General features: G+C 40.0%; 1 protein-coding gene across 3 annotated transcripts in view; it reads right to left on the bottom strand.

Moving 5' to 3' along the window:
* The window catches only part of NALCN (sodium leak channel, non-selective), a gene marked incomplete at both ends in the record, with an annotated part of 271462 nt that extends 254734 nt beyond the window's left edge, over positions 1-16728 (bottom strand). For 2 of the 3 annotated variants that reach the window (XM_079779625.1, XM_079779626.1), the window contains 2 exons: positions 12211-12393; positions 16588-16695. In XM_079779625.1, coding sequence (XP_079635751.1) covers positions 12211-12393; positions 16588-16695 — 291 coding nt within the window. Of the gene's footprint in view, positions 1-12210; positions 12394-16587 lie in introns of all 3 variants that reach the window. The other variant, XM_079779627.1, reaches the window with a different exon arrangement.
* Between the last annotated feature and the right edge of the window lie 1754 nt (positions 16729-18482).

Here is an 18482-nt window from a genome sequence, read left to right as displayed (position 1 = left end):
AGGTCAGATAAAGAGCTTCACAGACAAGAAAAATCTAAAGGCATTCATCACCACCAAACCAGGATTATATGAAGTATTGAAGGGTATTCTTTAAGAAGAGGAAGAAGAAAAAGATAAAAATAAAAAATATGAACAACAAAGTGGCAACAAATACATATCTAGTAACAACTGAATCTAAAAATCAAATGAGTAAAAAACCGAAACAGAATAAACTGGTGAATGGAATAGAATCAGGGGCATGAAAATGGAATAGACTGAGTATTATCAGAGACAAGGGGGTGTTGGAGTGGGAAGAGATTAGACAAAGATCTTATATGCATGTATGCATTACCTATGGACACAGACAATAAGGTAACGAGGGCCTGGGGTGGGGTGGGAACTGGGTGGAGGGGAGCTATGGAGGGGGGGCAGAGGAAAAAGAGGGACATCTATAATAATCTCAACAATAAAGATTTTTTTAAAAAGCACAAGAAAACTGGCTTAGCAAAACTTCTGCTATACAACATAGAAAACTATTTTTGAATTAGGAAGTAATTTTAGTTGCTTTGTTTAGAGTGTTTTCTGATTTAGACTTTCTAGGTATTCATAGTGGCATTTACCTGTAGCCAACTAGACCACCACACACTAGGTCAAGTAGAACTGGCTTCTTATCCTATATAATAAAAGGCTAATATGCAAATTGTCCCCTCAACCAGGAGTTCAATGGGGAGTTTGACCAGGGGGCAGGGTTGGCTGGCCAACTGCCCTCAGCCCCTCCCCAGGCCACCCCACCCCAATTGGGGGCACGGCGGCTGGCCAACTGCTCATAGCCACTCCCCCCGACCAGCCTGGCCCGACCCCACTCATGCACAAATTTGTGCACTGGGCCTCTAGTTTTTTATAAGAATATGTAAAATATGTGAAATAATCCACTGGGCATACATTTTCCATATTATTTTGGGGTTCAGGTTCCAAAGTCATTCAATATTTATAAAAAAACTTTAATAAACTGTGTTAGAGTCCTGGAATACAAAGACCAATAACACTCAGATTTTCCCCATCTTTTTTTTTTTAATATAACCTTTTGCCCTTTAGTGTTCATTATTTGTCTTCCTAAAAAGTCTCCCAAGTCTGCACCAATTTTTTCCTTTAGGCTCTTATCTGTCCACAGCCTACTATGATCAATGCTTTAATTTGCACATCATGTAACAACTGGCAACTCAGTTCATGTATTTAAATAATGTAATTATTGTGTAATTTACAGGACAGTCCTTTGAAATCCCCATTTGATGACTTAATTAATTTATCTTTTAACCATTTCAACTTATCATATATAATTATGAAGTTTGGGTTCCCTACCTAAATCTTCTCTAAACGTATTTTTTTTGTGTTGCATTTTTTACCAAGTCTATCCTCCATGGTAAAAGTTTCAGTCTGTTCTGAAAATTAGTAGCACCTTGAGACTTCAGACAATTTCAGAAGCTATTCCCAGCACCTGGCACAGCATGTGACATTGGACATATGTTAAATGAATTATTAGGTAAGCACATGAGCCATGTCTTATAGAAGTTCTGTAGATTATAATGCATACAGTAAAAAGTCAATTCATGTGCTTCATGAAGGCACCCATTCATCCACCCATTAATTGAAACTCCTGGCAGAAAGGGAAAGATGTTCGTACTTCCTTTCAAGGTAGTATCTTTTCCTATGTGAACATGAAAGATCACAGAATTATGAGATAACTTTTGGATATTTCTTGGGTTATGTGTGAATAGCAGAGGGTGCACGCCATGCAAATAGGAATTAGGTCGTGTTTATATAATTTGTGCAGTATATGGTAATTGTAAATGTGACTGATTTAAAATTGAGATTGTATTAAACATACATAATCACTTTAGGCCCCATAAGACTAAAATATCTTTTTAATAAATAGCACTCAGACTTTTAAAGCCGGTACTATGAAATATAAGCTCATATTACGTTTTGTGTCTGACATATTCATCAAATTTACTCTTGTTTCAATTTGCATGTTTAAGGACTCAACCATAGCTGGTTAAAGGTTGCTATGATTCCATTTAAGATCCTACTGTATTAGTGCCCGAGTTATAATATTTGCAAATAATAAATTGTCCTTTCTACCTGCTTCCAAAATATACAATCAGAATAACATACATGAATGCCCAGTGGTACTCGAGAATTTTTAACACCTCAAATAGGAAAGAAAGGTTTTAATTTGTTGGTTGTATTAACAGGAAATGGAGGGCGGAGAGTGCTTGAGCTATGGGCAAAAATCAGCATGCTGGTGCTGGGGAGATGAGTTATTCAAGAGCTGACTGTCAATTTTTATAAAGGCAAACACTCAAAGGCTGCCAATTATACAGTATATGAGAGTAACTTAAATTGCCATGCAAGTATTTAACAAGCGGAGAAACAAGCACATTTACCTGAGGACATTTATAGGGAAGTAGTTTGCAGTTTACGAAATGATATGCACTGGTACAGTTTCATGAGTGAATGATTTATGGTTCTGAGTTCCCAGGGCCCATCTGTCACTGTGTCTTAGCATTATTATTTATTACTTCAACAGTGCTCAGTGGATGCATGTGACTTTTACCTAGGTCTCTTGCCAGATGGAAAATAGACAAACTGAGAATTGTTTGAAAAATTCACAGTCTGCAACACATCGGATGTTGTGCAGCATTACAAACGTATATCTTCCAAATGGTTTATTTTTGCCTCTCTAAGGGATTTAGGGAGCTCGAATGCTTCTCAGAGCAGGAATTAGTTGGGGAGGTAATTAGAAAAAAATTATTGGAGAGTGGGAATTACTTGGAGGGTACCTTCAAGCTTGAGCAACATTATAAAATATGTGAAATCCTTAAAAAAATACATTCCTCTAACAAAAATTGTTAGACATTTCTTGACAGAAGCTTCAATTTCTCTCTCCTGTTGTGCATCAAGCCTGTTACCTCCACAGTGAACTTCCCAAATACAAATCCAATCTTGTCACTCTCAGATTTGAATCCCCCATGCATCTTCCCTGACCACATAATGAAGTCTGAGTTCTTTGCAGGGCATGCAAGCTCTCGACGGTGCAGCCAGGCCTGCCTTCACAGAATCCTCTCCAGCTGCTCCCTGTGCACCCCCCATCTGCTACCCCTGACTCCTCAGAGGTCTCCAAAGCACCAGGCTGTTCCACGCCGCTGTGTCTCGGAATATTCCTTTTCTCTCTGTGTGAAATTCTTTACTTCCATGCCCCATCGCCTGTGTCATGGACCACACTGACTCATCCTTCAAGACATTCACATTCCTCTTTCTTCAAGACTTGTATGATATTCCCCAAGCAGGATTTTTCATTATTTTTTTTGTGCTCTCTCCCCACATTCCCTTTTAAACCACAATTATAGCATTTTCACAAAACACTAAAGGTTTATCTCTCACTGTCTGAATTCTCATTATATAAATAACAACTATTTATATTTGCAAAAACATTTGCCCCTAAATCACTATGTATCTAGATTCACTCTAAGGAAACTGCATAGGTGCCAGTGGAAACAGGTAAGTTGTCCATGAACCCTGCAAGAAGGTGTGGTGTGCCAAATACAGGTAAAGCTCTGTCGCGCTTTTGGGCTAAATCTTGTCTGGCTTGTTTATCTACTTATCAGTGGGTAAGTGTGAAGTGCATCACCACTTTCCTCTTCCTCATTTTCCCCTTGATATACAACCTTTCACTGGACCCAAGATTTGAGTCTACCAATCCCAGTCAGTTTGCTCATATTTCACCAATTTAAAGACATACTCTCCCCTCCCCCAAACACAATTTAACATTTCTGAATTTAGAATGCATCTTATAATTGGTGCATCAATTACAATCTTACAGTCTACCATCAAGGTGTAATTTGCAGCATTTTTTTCTTTCTTAAGGACCAGTAAAGTAATGCTTTATCTTACAATTGATGACCTCATAGATTCAGTGAAATGCCATTGGTAGTACTTTAACATTATTTCTCTGCCTATTTATATAAGAGCACACGTTGCTGTTTTGGTAGGGTGCATACAAAACACCCACTACTGACTTGAATAAGTACAGATAATTGTGCCATGGGTATTTAAGTGCTGTTTATTACAAAGACATAAGCAGGTGGATAGTTATCCATGTTAGAAAGTGATTTAGTGATATTTGGAGATATTGGTTGGGTTGCTGTAATGCATTCGTTTTCCCATTTAAAAGAATGGAATACAGGCTCTTGTTTTCTGAAAACATACTACCCAACATAATTTCAGGAACAGATTGGATGCAGAAGATGAGAAGTGCCTGCATGTGCTTTACAAGCCAGTTCCCAAAGTGGGCCAGGCTTTCTCTGAGAACAGGGGCTCTGCTCTCTTTTGTCCCTCCTCCTGGGGCACTTATGAGATTATTTAAGTGCTCAACCAATGTTTACTGAATGATTGGGAACTGTAGTTGGGTTTAAGATGATAACTCTCTCTTATATTTATATTATAATTATATCCTAAATAAATTAAAATCTTAATGTCTAATACTTAAATGTATAGTTTAATATATACGGTGAACCACTAGGTCAAAAAATTAGTGGGCAATACTAGAAAGCCACAGCTTAAGAACTTTTGTTTTGAAAAATAAAGCTTCTGGGTTTGGTTTGTTGCAAATAATTTTATAAACTAGGTATTATTAGATCATATTACTTTAAGCATTAGGTATGAATTTTATATGTACCATAACATTGCCAAAACAAGCTAGCTATAATTTTAAAGACTTTTTAAAATGCAGGTTGGGCACCAATACACTGGCTTGCTTCTATAAATATTTTGTTATGGATTAATATAGTTAATGTATGGAAAAATTCTTCCAAAAATAAAAAAGCAGCATTCCTCAAATCTCTGACATATGTGTACATCGAATCACATATACTCTTCCACACAGAAGACATATGGCATACTGGAGTTGCTTGCTTAATAACTAAATCTCACTGTTAAAGACATTTTATTTGAAAAATCAGTGTACAAGGGTGCGCAAAAGTAGGTTTACGGTTGTGAGTATGCAAAACAGTTTAATCTTATATTTTTATTTATTGATGATTGTATTATTTTCCCTACGAATAATTCTAGACCTGCTTTTGCACACCCCGGTGTAATAAACATTTACTATTTGAACATTTAAAATACACAGCTCTGTTCCAAACAATGTGAAACATATTAAGAGTAACCTGATGCATAAATAGAATAATGTACATCTATCTACACTAATAAAAGCGAAAGATGCAATTTGACCGTACCTTCGCGATGCCCACCAGCCAATCAGGAGTGAGCATGCAAATTAACCCAACAAAGATGGTGGGTTAATTTGCATACGCAGGAGGCATGAAGGGGCTGGGGTGGTGTGGGATGCTTGCATCGTCGCCATGGTGACTACATAGGCATTCCACACCACCTCAGCTGCTCAGGGCCTCTGGGCAGAATGAGAAGGTGGGGCCAGAGCAGAAAGTGGCAGCTCCAGGGCCAGAGCGGAAAGGCGGTGCTGGCAGCCAGGGAAAGGAAGGCCCATTCCTGCACAAATTTTTGTGCATCAGGCTTCTAGTATATTCATAATATTGCTCTATATGTAAAAAAATATAAGTCATATAAGTGAACAAACACAGTACATATCTGCAAATCATTCTGGGTAAGGCAAAAAATTGAGTGAGAAGTAAAAATCAGTGCTGCTGACAACTGAAGGTAGAAAAGCATGGAAATATCTCAAAAAATGTTTTTTATCAGACAAGTGTTAAATAAAGGTTTAAAAACTTAGACTAAGATTAACTGATAAAAGCACAGTAACTCAATCTTGAGTAAAATAAGGTCCATTAAAAAATAGAGCCCAAATGTGAGATAATGTATTTTATTGCATTATAACTTAAATATTTACACATGTACATTATTGCTCATGCAGTTATAAAACAAAAACAAATTTACAGATACAAAGATACAAAGCCAATAGCATTTAAATTGGCTTTGACAAATGAATTTTTCGCTAAAAGTAAATTTGATTAACAGTGTAAGTTTTTTCTCAGGTTTACTGTAAATTGACAATTAATACTGTATATATTTAAGATGCACAACTTGACAATTTGATTTTATCCTATCTAATAAAAGAGTAATATGCAAATTGACCGTACCTCTGCTACACCCACAAGCCACACCCACTGGCCAATCAGGAGCGAGTATGCAAATTAACCCAACCAAGATGGCTGCGCCATGGAGTGAACAGGAGGTTTGGGTTTCCCTGGCAACGGAGGAAGCCAAGCTTCCTGCACACCCTGGCTGGCCCTAAACTCCACTCAAGGTTACAAAGTTTCAATTATAGAAGATAAACAAATCCCAACAAAAATGGCTGTGGCCACGGAGCGAGCAAGAGGCTTGGGTTTCCCCGGCAATGGAGGAAGCCAAGCTTCCTGCACACCCTGGCCAGCCCAGGCCTCCGCTCAAGACTACAAAGTTTCAATTATAGAAGATAAATAAATCCCAGATACCAGGGCCTCTGCTTGGGTCGCCGGGGTGTGTGGCCAGCCTGTAAACCACCACAGGCCCTTCGCCCAGGCTGCCCCACGCCCCAAGGGAACCCCCACCCTGATCCAGGATACCCTTCAGGGCAAACCAGCTGGCCCCCACCCATGCAGCAGGCCTCTATCCTATCTAATAAAAGAGTAATATGCAAATTGACTGTCACTCCAACACACCAGATAGCTGCCCCTATGTGGTCAAAGATGGCTGCCCCCATGTGGACACAAGATGGCCATCAGGGGAGAGCAGTTGGGAGGGATCATGCCAGCAGGGGAGGGCAGTTGGGAGGGACCAGGCCAGCAGGGGAGAGCAGTTAGAAGCGATCAAGTCTGCAGGGGAGGGAAGTTAGGGGTGACCAGGCCGGCAGAGGAGGGAAGTTGGGGAAGGGCAGTTGGGGGGGATCCAGGCCTGCAGGGGAGAGCAGTTTGAGGTGACCAGGCCTGTAGGGGAGGGCAGTTAGGGGTGACCAGGCCTGCAGGGGAGGGCAGTTAGGGGCAATCAGGCTGGCAGGGGAGCAGTTAGGCATCAATCAGGCTGGCAGGGGAGACTTAGGGGATGATCAGGCTGGCAGGCAGAAGTGGTTAGGGGCAATCAGGAAGGCAGGCAGGCGAGCTGTTGGGAGCCAGCAGTCCTGGATTGTTAGAGGGATGTCCGACTGCTGACTGCCCATTTAGGCCCGATCCTACCGGGATCGGGCCTAAATGGGCAGTCGGACATCCCTCAAGGGGTCCCAGATTGGAGAGGGTGCAGGCTGGGCTGAGGGACACCCCCCTCCATGCACAAATTTCGTGCGCCAGGCTCTAGTGTATGTATGTATGTATGTGTGTATGTGTGTGTGTATATATATATATATATATATATATATATATATAACTCAATATTAAAAAAATCAATAACCCAATTTTTAAAAGGTCAAAAGAACTAAATGGATTTTTCAAAAGAAAACATACAAATGGCCAACAAGTAAATGAAAAGTATATACTCAACTTCACTAATCATCAGGCAAATAAAATAAAAAACAAAATGAGATACCACCTCACACTTGTTAAACAAAAGATGTTGTCATTGTAAGAATATGGAGAAAGGGGTACCCTTGAATGCTGTTGGTGAGAATGTAAATTGATACAGCCACTATGGAAAAGAATATGGAGCTTCCTAAAAATTAAAAATAGAACTACTTTATGATCCAGCAATCCCACTTCTGAGAAAGTAAGTTAACTTTTAAATACAAGCATGTAATCTCAAGTCAATGTACTCTTTCATCTGTGTTAACATTCATGTTAATAGAAGTATGTGGTACAAAAAAGATATCAATAAAGTTATAACATTTGGGGGAAGGCCACAATGGTGAAAATTGAACGAGATGATACATTTCAAGCTGGTTCAGAACCTCATATTTAACCATATTTGACCAAAATCTCAGTTTTAATGAGATATGAAGCTGTGCTGATTATTTCAAGATAATGTTAGCAATGCCATCTTATTAAAATCTACAATAGTTTTGTATTTAATCCAATCATACCAAAATGGAAAATAGAAAAATCATATCTAATGTTAATTTTCATTTTTTAAGTCATACAGATTGAAAATAAATCAAAATTCAGTTTTAGTAAATAACTCATCCAAATGTTGATGAACATCAGATAATATTGAAAATGGCTCATTTACAGTACTTTGAAAACAACCTGGTCATAAATCAAGTTTTTTCTTTTGAACTAATGCTTTGGCTTCTAATATTCTATTAAAACCTCTGCTCATTCAGTGATCTGTTCACTTGGAATGAATATATAATTTATGTATCAAATCTGCCTCTGCTCTTTTATCATTGACTATGACAACTAAAGCAATGCCTACTGTCATTTTCATGATGTGAAATCCAAGTCTTAATTTATTAAATAACTTAAGAAACAGACTTTATTCTAGGAAAATGTAATGCCTTTGTTCATTCAAGTTAGAATCTCATATGAGTCCACACATGGTATTTCAATCCCAAAGTGCCCCACCCAGAACATTCAGAGACTGCCACTGCCTGAGTGACCAATACACACAAGGCCAGGGTCATTCAAGGTCCTCCGGGAAATCCAAGAATTCAAAATAAGGCTAGGCTATGCTGGAGAGTAAAGTTATAGTCACTTAAAAGATATCTCTAGCACTCTCACAAAAACAAATTTCCCCCAAGCTAACGTTCTGGTTTTAGCTACCAATTTTTGAAACTTGGCCATATCTAAACCTAATGCTTAGAATAACCAGCCTACCACTTGTGGAAGACCCAGACAATTGGAATCGTGCTGAAATCCATTGGTTGAGGCATGGTGGATGTCTACTGTTCCCACGAATCAACATTTTTGCAGTGGATTATGTATCACAACTCATAGCCACACAGCATTTACTGGGGCCCATGCTTACTGCCCTCAGGATTGCCTTTTGGGGAGTCTCTGAATTTACCAGTTTCTTGCTAATTGCATGAGGTTTGTTGTGGCTTTGGTGGTTCCTTTCAAGTTAAGTCCTATACTGAATTGAATTTTTCTTTTGTATTTCTACTCTAATTTTCTGGAGTCACCCAACAAACTTCAGAAAGTCTTTTTCAAAACTACTTACAACCAGCTGGGCATTCAAATGGCTAGCTGAAAGTAATTGTGTAGTGAGGTGAAGAGTGTCCCCCTAAACTCTATGTCCATTCAAAACATCAGTATGCAACCTTATTTAAAAACTAGAGGCCCGATGCACAAAATTCGTGCAAGGGGCTTAGCCCTCGCAGCCCCAGCTTCATCAGGAAGGTCATCTGGACAGTTGTTCTGCTGTTTCGTCTGATTAGCATATTAACTCTTTATTAGGTAGGACTAGAGGCCCAGTGCACAAAATTCGTGCATGGAGGGGGGGGCGTGTCCCTCAGCCCAGCCTGCACCCTCTCCAATCTGGGACCCCTCGAGGGATGTCCGACTGCCCTCTCACAATCCAGGACTGCTGGCTCCCAACTGATCACCTGCCTGCCTTCCTGATTGCCCCTAACCACTTCTGCCTGCCAGCCTGATCACCCCTAACCACTCCGCTGCCAGCCTGATTGATGCCTAACTGCTCCCCAGCCAGCCTGTTTGCCCCCAACTTCCCTCCTCTGTCGGCGTGGTCACCCCTAACTGCCCTCCCCTACAGGGTTGATTGCCTCCAACTGCCCTCCCTTGCAGGCTTGGTGCCTCCCAACTGCCCTCCCCTGCTGGCCATCTTGTGGTGACCATCTTGGGTCCACATGGGGGCAGGATCTTTGACCACATGGGGGCAGCTATATTGTGTGTTGCAGTGATGGTCAATCTGCATGTTACTCTTTTATTAGATAGGGTAGAGGCCTGGTGCATGGGTGGGGGCTGACTGGTTTGCCCTGAAGTGTGGGGGTTCCCTTGGGGCGTGGGGTGGCCTGAGCGAGGGGCCTGTGGTGGTTTGCAGGCCGGCCACGCCCCATGGCAACCCAAGAGGAGGCCCTGGTATCTGGAATTTATTTACCTTCTACAACTGAAACTTTGTAGCCTGGAGCGGAGCCAAGCCTGCTGCTCGCTTCCATGGCCAGCAGCGATTTCTGTTGGAATTAATTCACCTTCTATAATTGAAACTTTGTAGCCTTGAGTGGAGGCTTAGGCTGGCAACAGGAGGCTTGGAAAGCTTGGCTTCTTTTGTTACCGCAGAAACCCTCCTGCTCTCAGTGGCTGTAGCCATCTTGGTTGGGTTATTTGCATATTTGCTCCTGATTGGCTGGTGGGCATGGCTTGGCTGGTAGGCGTGGCTTAGGCATAGCGAAGGTACAGTCAATTTGCATATTACTCTATTATTAGGTAGGACTAGAGGCCCAGTGCACGGGTGGGGTCCAGCCGGCCCGCCCTGATCGGGGCCAATTGGGCAGGCCAGGGGGAGGGGCCGCGGGCAGTTGGTGGGCCGCCCCACCCCCGATTGGGGTGGGCAGGCCGATTGGGGTCAGGGCTGGCTGCAGGGGGGGGAGGGGCACCATGGGCTGTTGGCGGGCTGCCCCCAATCGGGGCGGGGTGGGGGAGGCAATTGAGGGCATGGCCAGCTGGGAGGAGGGGCTGCCGGTGCTTGGCAGGCCGGCCCCACACCCTTGTCAAACTCCCGGTCAAGGGGTCAATTTGCATATTAGCCTTTTATTATATAGGATAAGGTATTCTGAAGATGTAATTAAAAGGAGGTAATACTAGATTAGTGGGGCCCTAAATCCAATTACTGGTGTCCTTACAAGAAAAGGAGAAGGCCCATAGAGACACACAAAAAGAAGAAGGCCATGTGAAGACAGGAGTCGAGATTGGAATGATGCATTGATAAGCTAAGGAATTCCAAGAATTACCAGGAATCATCAAAAGCTAGGAAGAGGCAAAGAAAGGCTTTTTCCTAGAACCTTCAGAGAGATCAAGGCCTACTGACACCCTGTTTTGAACTGTGGCCTCCAGAACTGTGAGACAATACATTCCTATTGTTTCAAGCCACCAAGGTTGTGGTCATTTATTACTACCAACTAGGAAACTGATACAAACTCCAAAGCACTTAGGGCTCCTTTCATTTAGTTCTTTCAAGCCCACTATGACAATAAAATCAAAGGAGAAAAGTCAGGCAGTAGCAAACTCATTGACAGAAGCACTGGGGTGATTAATAAATGCATCTGTAAAAGAGCTTCCAACCTCACTCCTGTCCTTCATCTCTTCTATCAGGTGCATCCTATTGTACAGTGTGAAATACTTATGAGACAGTGCCATCCACTTATTCAACCTCTATGAAGGAAGAGATATCCGATGAAATAAATTTCCTTTCTATCCTATTTTTTAAAATATATATAGATAGATAGATAGATAGATAGATAGATAGATAGATAGATAGATAGATTTCAGAGAGGAAGGCAGGGGACGAGAGAGATAGAAACATCAATGATGAGAAAGAATCATTGATTGGCTGCCTCCTGCACGCCCCCTACTGGGGATCGAGCCTGCAACCCAGACAAGTGCCCTGACAGGGAATTGAGCCATAACATCCTGTTTCATAGGTCAACACTCAACCGGCCCTTCCTTTACATTTTCTTTTATTTACTTATTTTTTGTTTCCCATTGGTGACAATTTCATGCTACATATTCTTTTTCTATAGTCCTGGAATTCCTTTCCATTTCAAGTTCTTTCTTTTTACCCCTTTATATCTTCAAATTGTTTCAAGTTAATGACATCATGCTGAATATTATCAGTCTGTAATATTTATCACATAACATTATTCAGCATTCATAAATTAACCTTTTGCACTCGGATGTCGAGTGTGACTCGACACGGTTAGCATTAGAATAAAGGAATCGAGAAAAAAGCAAGCGAGTGCAAAGGGTTAATAGGTGCCTTGCTTTGGGCTTGGTCACTTATAGGTGGCATTATAAACCCTACTCTGGCCTTCACGGAGCTGGTGGTCGGGTCACCTACTTCCTTCCCAGATATTCCAAGACTTTGTGCCTTACACAATTTATTTCACTTTCTAAATATTCTTATGCATCAGATTTTTATCGATCTTTAGAGTGAAACCCTATTTAAAAAGACTTCAATGTAGATGAAATAAAGAGATGTTTTGCTTTACTGAAATTAATATACTGATTTAGATTTTCAACGCATTTTGGTTTTTAGCTTAAGTAACAGGGGAAGGCTCACCTTGACAATCCCCCGGATGTGCATTTTGGCAATCATCTCTGCTGTGTAGAGGAACATCAATAAAGTATCCAGAGTAAAGGTCACATACTGAAGAGGAGGATAGTGTTCGAACGTCATGGGTGTGTTCATACAGACAGAAATGACGCTGATGATGGCACAGATGCGCAGCAAAGAGTGAACCCACTGCAAAATAGTCCAAAGTTATTATTTGACATCATAAAATGGTATCTTAAACTTGCATTATGAACCACACCATTTGGAAAACATAATATTGAGATTGAAATATTTCACCAGTATGAAAAAGGAAACTGATGTCTGTTAAGTGCATATAAAATATTTCACACATTTTACATAATTTAATTCTCAAATCAGCCTAATTTCCACATTAATACACAAAGACTCAGGGAGATTATGAAACCTTTCTGTGGTCATGCATTAATAAGAGCCAAAGTTTAGATGTGAAATTGCTCAGGCCACAATACAGGGTGATTGTGATTCAATTAAAATGTAAGTAACTTATTCATATGGAAACTTGATGTACTGTTACTTTTAAACCTTTTAATGTACTATGAAAACATAGAATAGAGACCATATTATGTTTATTGGTACCTAGTGCAAATCCCAAATGCTTTTTAAATGAACTGATGCGTAACTCTGCCCATGTGGAGGGTTTTCTTTCCATATGTATCTTAGATGTAACATTTAAAAAAATATATTTTGAAATCTGATATCATCCTACATTTTCAAAAGATAATAAATGGTCTTTCCTCTTTATTTTGGAGAATTATACAAATTTAGCTGAGTTATCTTTTCCAAAATTCCAAAAAAATAAATTTCTGTGCAATTCATTCTAGCAGTGTATATGCTGTGTGAAGATTTTCCTTAAACCCAACATAGAGAAGTAGGAATTAAAAAGATAAATGTGTGGAAACCACAAAAATATGAGAAGAAAACATAGGCAGTAACATCTCAGACATTTCTCGTAGCAATATTTGTTCTGATATGTATCCTTGGGCAAGGGAAACAAAGGAAAAAATAAACAAATTGGACTACATCAAACTAAAAAGCTTCTGCACAACAAAAGAAACTATCAATAAAATGAGAAGGGAACCCACTGTATGGGAAAACATATTTGCCAATAATACATCTCATAATGGGTTAATATCCAAAATATTTAAAGTACTTATACAACTCAACACCAGGAAGACAAACAATCCAATTAAAAATGGGCAAAGGACCTGAATAGACACTTCTCCAAAGGGAACACAGAGATGGCCAAAAGACATGAACAAATGCTCAATGTCACTAATCATCAGATAGATGCTAAATAAAACCATAATGATATATCACCTCACACCTGTCAGAATGGCTATCATCAATAAATTAACAAACAACAAGTGCTATTGAGGATGTGGAGAAAAAAGAACCTTCATGCATTGTTGGCAGGAATGCAGACTGGTATAGCCACTGTGGAAAACATTATGGTGTTTCCTCAAAAAATTAAAAATGGAACTGGCTTTTCACCCAGCGACCCCACTTCTGGGAGTTTATCTGAAGGAATCCAAAACACCAATTCAAAAGAATGAATGTACCCCTATGTACATGCAGTGTTATTTACAATAGCCAATATCTGGAAACAGCCTAAGTGCCCATCAGTAGATGAGCATCTAAAACAGCTGTGGTACATTTACACCATGGAACACTACGCAGCAGTAAAAAAGAAGGAAATCTTATCTTTCGCAACAGCATGATGGACCTAGAGATTATTATGCTAAGTGAAATAAGTCAGTCAGAGAAAGACAAATACCACATTATCTTGCTTTTATATAGTATCTAATGAACAAAATAAACTAACAAAATGGAAACATAGGCATGCATACATGGAACAGACTGACAGCTGTCAGAGGAGAGGGGGCTGCGAGACTGGATCAAAGAAGGTAAAGGGATTAAGCAAAAAGCCATATGTATATAACACATAAACACAGACAACAGTGTGGTGATAGCCAGAGGGAAAGTAGGGTGGGGCTAGGTGGAAGTAGGCAGAGAGGGGGATGGAGACAGAGAGAGAGTTTGCTTGGGGCGATACAGTGTGCAGATAATGTTTTACTGAGTTGTACACTTGAAACCTGTACCCCAATAAATTTAATAAATAAAAAAATAAAATAAGATAAATGTGTGTATGCATGTGTGTGTTTGTGTGTGTGCATATACCTGTGCATATGTGTAGGACATACAATTACTCACATACACTATTTTATTATAAAAATAATACCTAAGATAAAACATATTGGTTGTACCTTTATGCCAAACCCAGTTAGTATTACTATTTAATTAATTAGTAGACAATTACTCAATATAATTTCAATGTTATTTATTAATCCTTTAATATTATATTCCCCTTGAAAAAAAGCTGCTTTGTGTAGTAGGTAGGTCCTGCATATATGCAAGCTAGCAAGCACCCAAGATGAAAAAATAGAAAAGACTGTCAGAACTTTGAAAAGATTCAGACACTTGTAGGCTGGTGAGTGGGTTTTAATATTAATCTGACAGTTATAATATTTGCATGAAGATGTAATGCCACTAATGTCATACCATATAAGTCACTGCTGATTAAATTTTATTTTAAGGACTGATGTACTTTTCATGCAATTTGGAACTGCTTCAATAAACATCAGTGTGTGAATTTAGCCCCATCTGGACCTCCAACACAAAGGATCTAATTACACAAAAGAGCTCTAAGAGAAAGGTCCCTCCACAACAAATCTGTTTCAAATTTAAAGTAAGTATGCATTTTAGTTAAATGTTAATTATTTTAGTTAGTGTTTCCAAGGATACATCTATAATACTACCTTTGTTAGAAGTTCTCAGAAAGCTCTGTATGTGGTGGACACTAGTCTCTACTCTGTTCAATTATTTCAACACGAATAGAAGACTTACTATGTGTCAGAAATTATGCAGAGGACGAAAAATGGAAATAAGAGGATTCTGACTCATCACTACTTTGCAGTCTGATGTGCATAACATATATATTTTATTTATATACAATAAAAATTTATACTTATATACAAATATGAAATTAGTGGGAAAAAAAGAGGTCCATTCTGTCTGTGATGAAGGTCAAATGAGGAACTTTTCAGAATGGATAGGGCACAGGTGACATCTGAGACGGCTTTCGTGAACGAGGGGGACTTGACTCATCAGAGTTGCAAGGAAAGGGCCTCTGGGCAGGAAACTGTGAGATTTCAGGAAGTCACTGATGTGACTCAAATGGACAGGGTATCGATCTGGGAAAGGGCAGCTGCTGGACAAGTTAGAGGCAGAATACAAAGAGCCTTGAATATAAATTAAGGCATTTTATTTGCAATGCGGATAATAAGGATGTTTCAATGATCATAAAGCAGATGGGTTATGTGAACATAAATGAAAACATGGGAGGAAATGTGAGCAGGCTGGGGAAGAGGTCTGGAGGGTAAGTTAGATGAAGAAAGACTAGAAAGGTCAGGGAGACCATGGCGGATGATCGTGATCATGTTCAAGGGACAGGCAAGTACTGAGATAGTAACAGTTTACTTCCTTACTTCCGCTTCCACTTATCCTATTTTATATTTGTACGAAAGTATAAATGTGTCTTGTATATAGGTAACATATATGTTATGCATATCAGACTGCAAAGTAGTGAGTCAGAACTGTGTTGTTTCCATTTTTGCATCCTCTGAGCCCAGCATCATTTCTGACACATAATGAAGCTGATCCTATCCTGGCTTGTAGAGCTAATTTTCCAAGACCCATGGATATGCCATTCCACCTTAGCTCTGGCTGCTAACCTGACTAATACACAATGATACTTGGTATAGCAGATCTCCCCCTCAAGTTCCCACCAGCTTAATTAGACAGAGAAGGTGACAAAGTTCTTCAGAGATACTATGCACTATCTAATTAACCTTTACTTTTACTCAAAACTGGCAACTCAGAAGGAGACCTTTAATTCCAAACATTTGATTATCTCCTCACAGATTCATGCACGTTGAGAACTGTAAGTAATGAAAGCTTGGTAGAAGAGGTCACTCCTGTGGGACGTCAGCTTTGGATCAGCCTGTGAAGTGGTATGATCTCTACACTGGGTGACGGTGAGGACAGGACAGCACGCACAGAGGGAGAGAGGAGAGGTACTCACATACCTTCCTATCTGAGTAACTCAGAGAGGAACCTCGTTATTTCATCTCATTTGTTCTTAACTTCCAGACTCCTAGACTCATCCATAGTCAACTGCAGCTCAAACACACATTTCAAAGCCAGAGGTACGTGAGTTTTGAATATATGAATCAAATTTCCTTTAAATCAGCATGTGCTACTCCATACTTCAAAAAAGAAACTTACTGGCTTGTTAACCCAGAGTATGTCAGCGTTGTCTGACAAAGATTCATCAGGACCAAAGTCAGTAACCGGCTGGGCCTCCACCCTGGAGCTCTGTTTCCTTTTGAGCATGCTGGAGTTAGCTCTGGTGAGGGAGCGCAGAACGGCAGTCTGAGAAAAGAAAGAGAGTTGTGTTAGTGACCGAAACCCTCTTTACCCTGATCACTCAAAAAACAAGTGCCTAATGGATGCCTATTAGTATATTGATTATACACTCATTCCATTAAACTGTATGTAATAAACATATTTAAACAGAAATTTTAAAAGAATGAGATAAAAATAAATATGAATAAAAGCTTGATTTTTTTCTCTCTCGGCCCAATAGATCATCCTAAACAGTTTGTACTTCCTAAACAGTTTGCGTGCCAGTTTAGAGACCGCTGGTCTAGATGAACTGGAGTTAAATAGCTTTCCCCCTAAGAGTACACACATTAGTAGGACATTTTTGAGGTCTATGTTCATACACCTAAAGCTGCCTCCACTTAAAGGTCGTCTTGCCAGAGCACAGCTGACCAACGCAGATGAAATACTCAGATGTTCCCAGGATTTTCCCTCGGGTTAATTTAATGTGACACTCACAGACATCTGTTTCCAGTGACCGCCCCAAGTTGATCTTCTGATTGTGTCCTTGCCACAATGGATGTGATCCAGAGAGCATGGGGTAGAAATTACTGTAAATGAGGTTGTTTTTTCTTTTATGAATGGTATTATATCAATTCTTCCAGCTACTCTGAAGTAAACCCAGATTACATTGAAGAGGGAGATGAGATGCTTGCTTGCACATACATTTCCACTATTCTGAGTCATCTACATCTTGCTATAGTATGTCACCTCCCTTTAGCCATTGCTACCACCCTCCATCCAGCAGTCACTGAACGGAGGCCTACTGTATGTCCTGCTTTCAGGACACAAAAGCGAGATGTTGTAAAGGCAGGTGGTGCCTGATGACCCTGTGTATCCACAGAGATTTCTTATTTGATTAACACCTGGACTGAGTCTTAGAGGAAGAAGACGAGTGAATGTATTTTGGATATATACTACATTTGGGGCACTTTGCAATGATATTTTATTTATTCTTTACAACTAATAGAAGAAAGGAAACATCTAGTCTTCTTATGAAAGCACTGGAAACTCCAGTCTTGGGCAGCTAATAACTTGACCAACTTGAAATTTAAAAGAAGCTCTATTTGGTTACAAAACCTAAGGTGTTTATCCTTGACCACACTGATGTTGAGCACTGATTAGGAGAATTTCTAAAAGATAAGGGAGGGATTAGGTCCTCCAGGCAGCTCACAGTGGTGGAGATGCCATGTCAAGAAAATGCAATAGTTTTAACTCCCGGCAGGTGCACTGGCTCTTTTATCCGCTGCTGCTTGGAGCTAGAGAAAAAACCGAAACCAAGGACAATGAGTGCCATTCAATCCCAGAGGGAGCAGAAGATGCAAACAATGTGTTTAAGGTATGTGCAACTGCAATTTTGACTGGGAAGGAGAACACAGAAGCTCAGGACAAATGGATATTGAATCTGAGTCCCTATGTTTGAGCACCTACCTCTACATCTATGTTCTCCTTGATGCACCAAGTTAGGTATATGTGCCTAACCATCCTATTCCCAGAAGAAACCAAACTAATTTGCTTTAAGATGTGCTAGGTATTTCCAGGTTGTCTTGTCCTGAATATTGGGTTTAAATATGAACTTTGCAGTATGCTGCACTAATTAATTTTATTTTACATAATTGGAGTTAGGGACACTTGACATCAATATGTAAATGTATGCAAAATATTCAAATTATGCTTGTTCTCTGATTTACTGTGGGGGGAAGCATCTGGTGGCCTCAATTTAAGATGCTTCTTGAATG

This window comes from Cnephaeus nilssonii (genome assembly GCF_951640355.1).
Source record: "Cnephaeus nilssonii genome assembly, chromosome: 8".
NCBI lineage: Eukaryota > Metazoa > Chordata > Mammalia > Chiroptera > Vespertilionidae > Cnephaeus > Cnephaeus nilssonii.
Note: the sequence above shows the minus strand (reverse complement) of the source record. Positions and strands in the feature narration are given on the sequence as shown.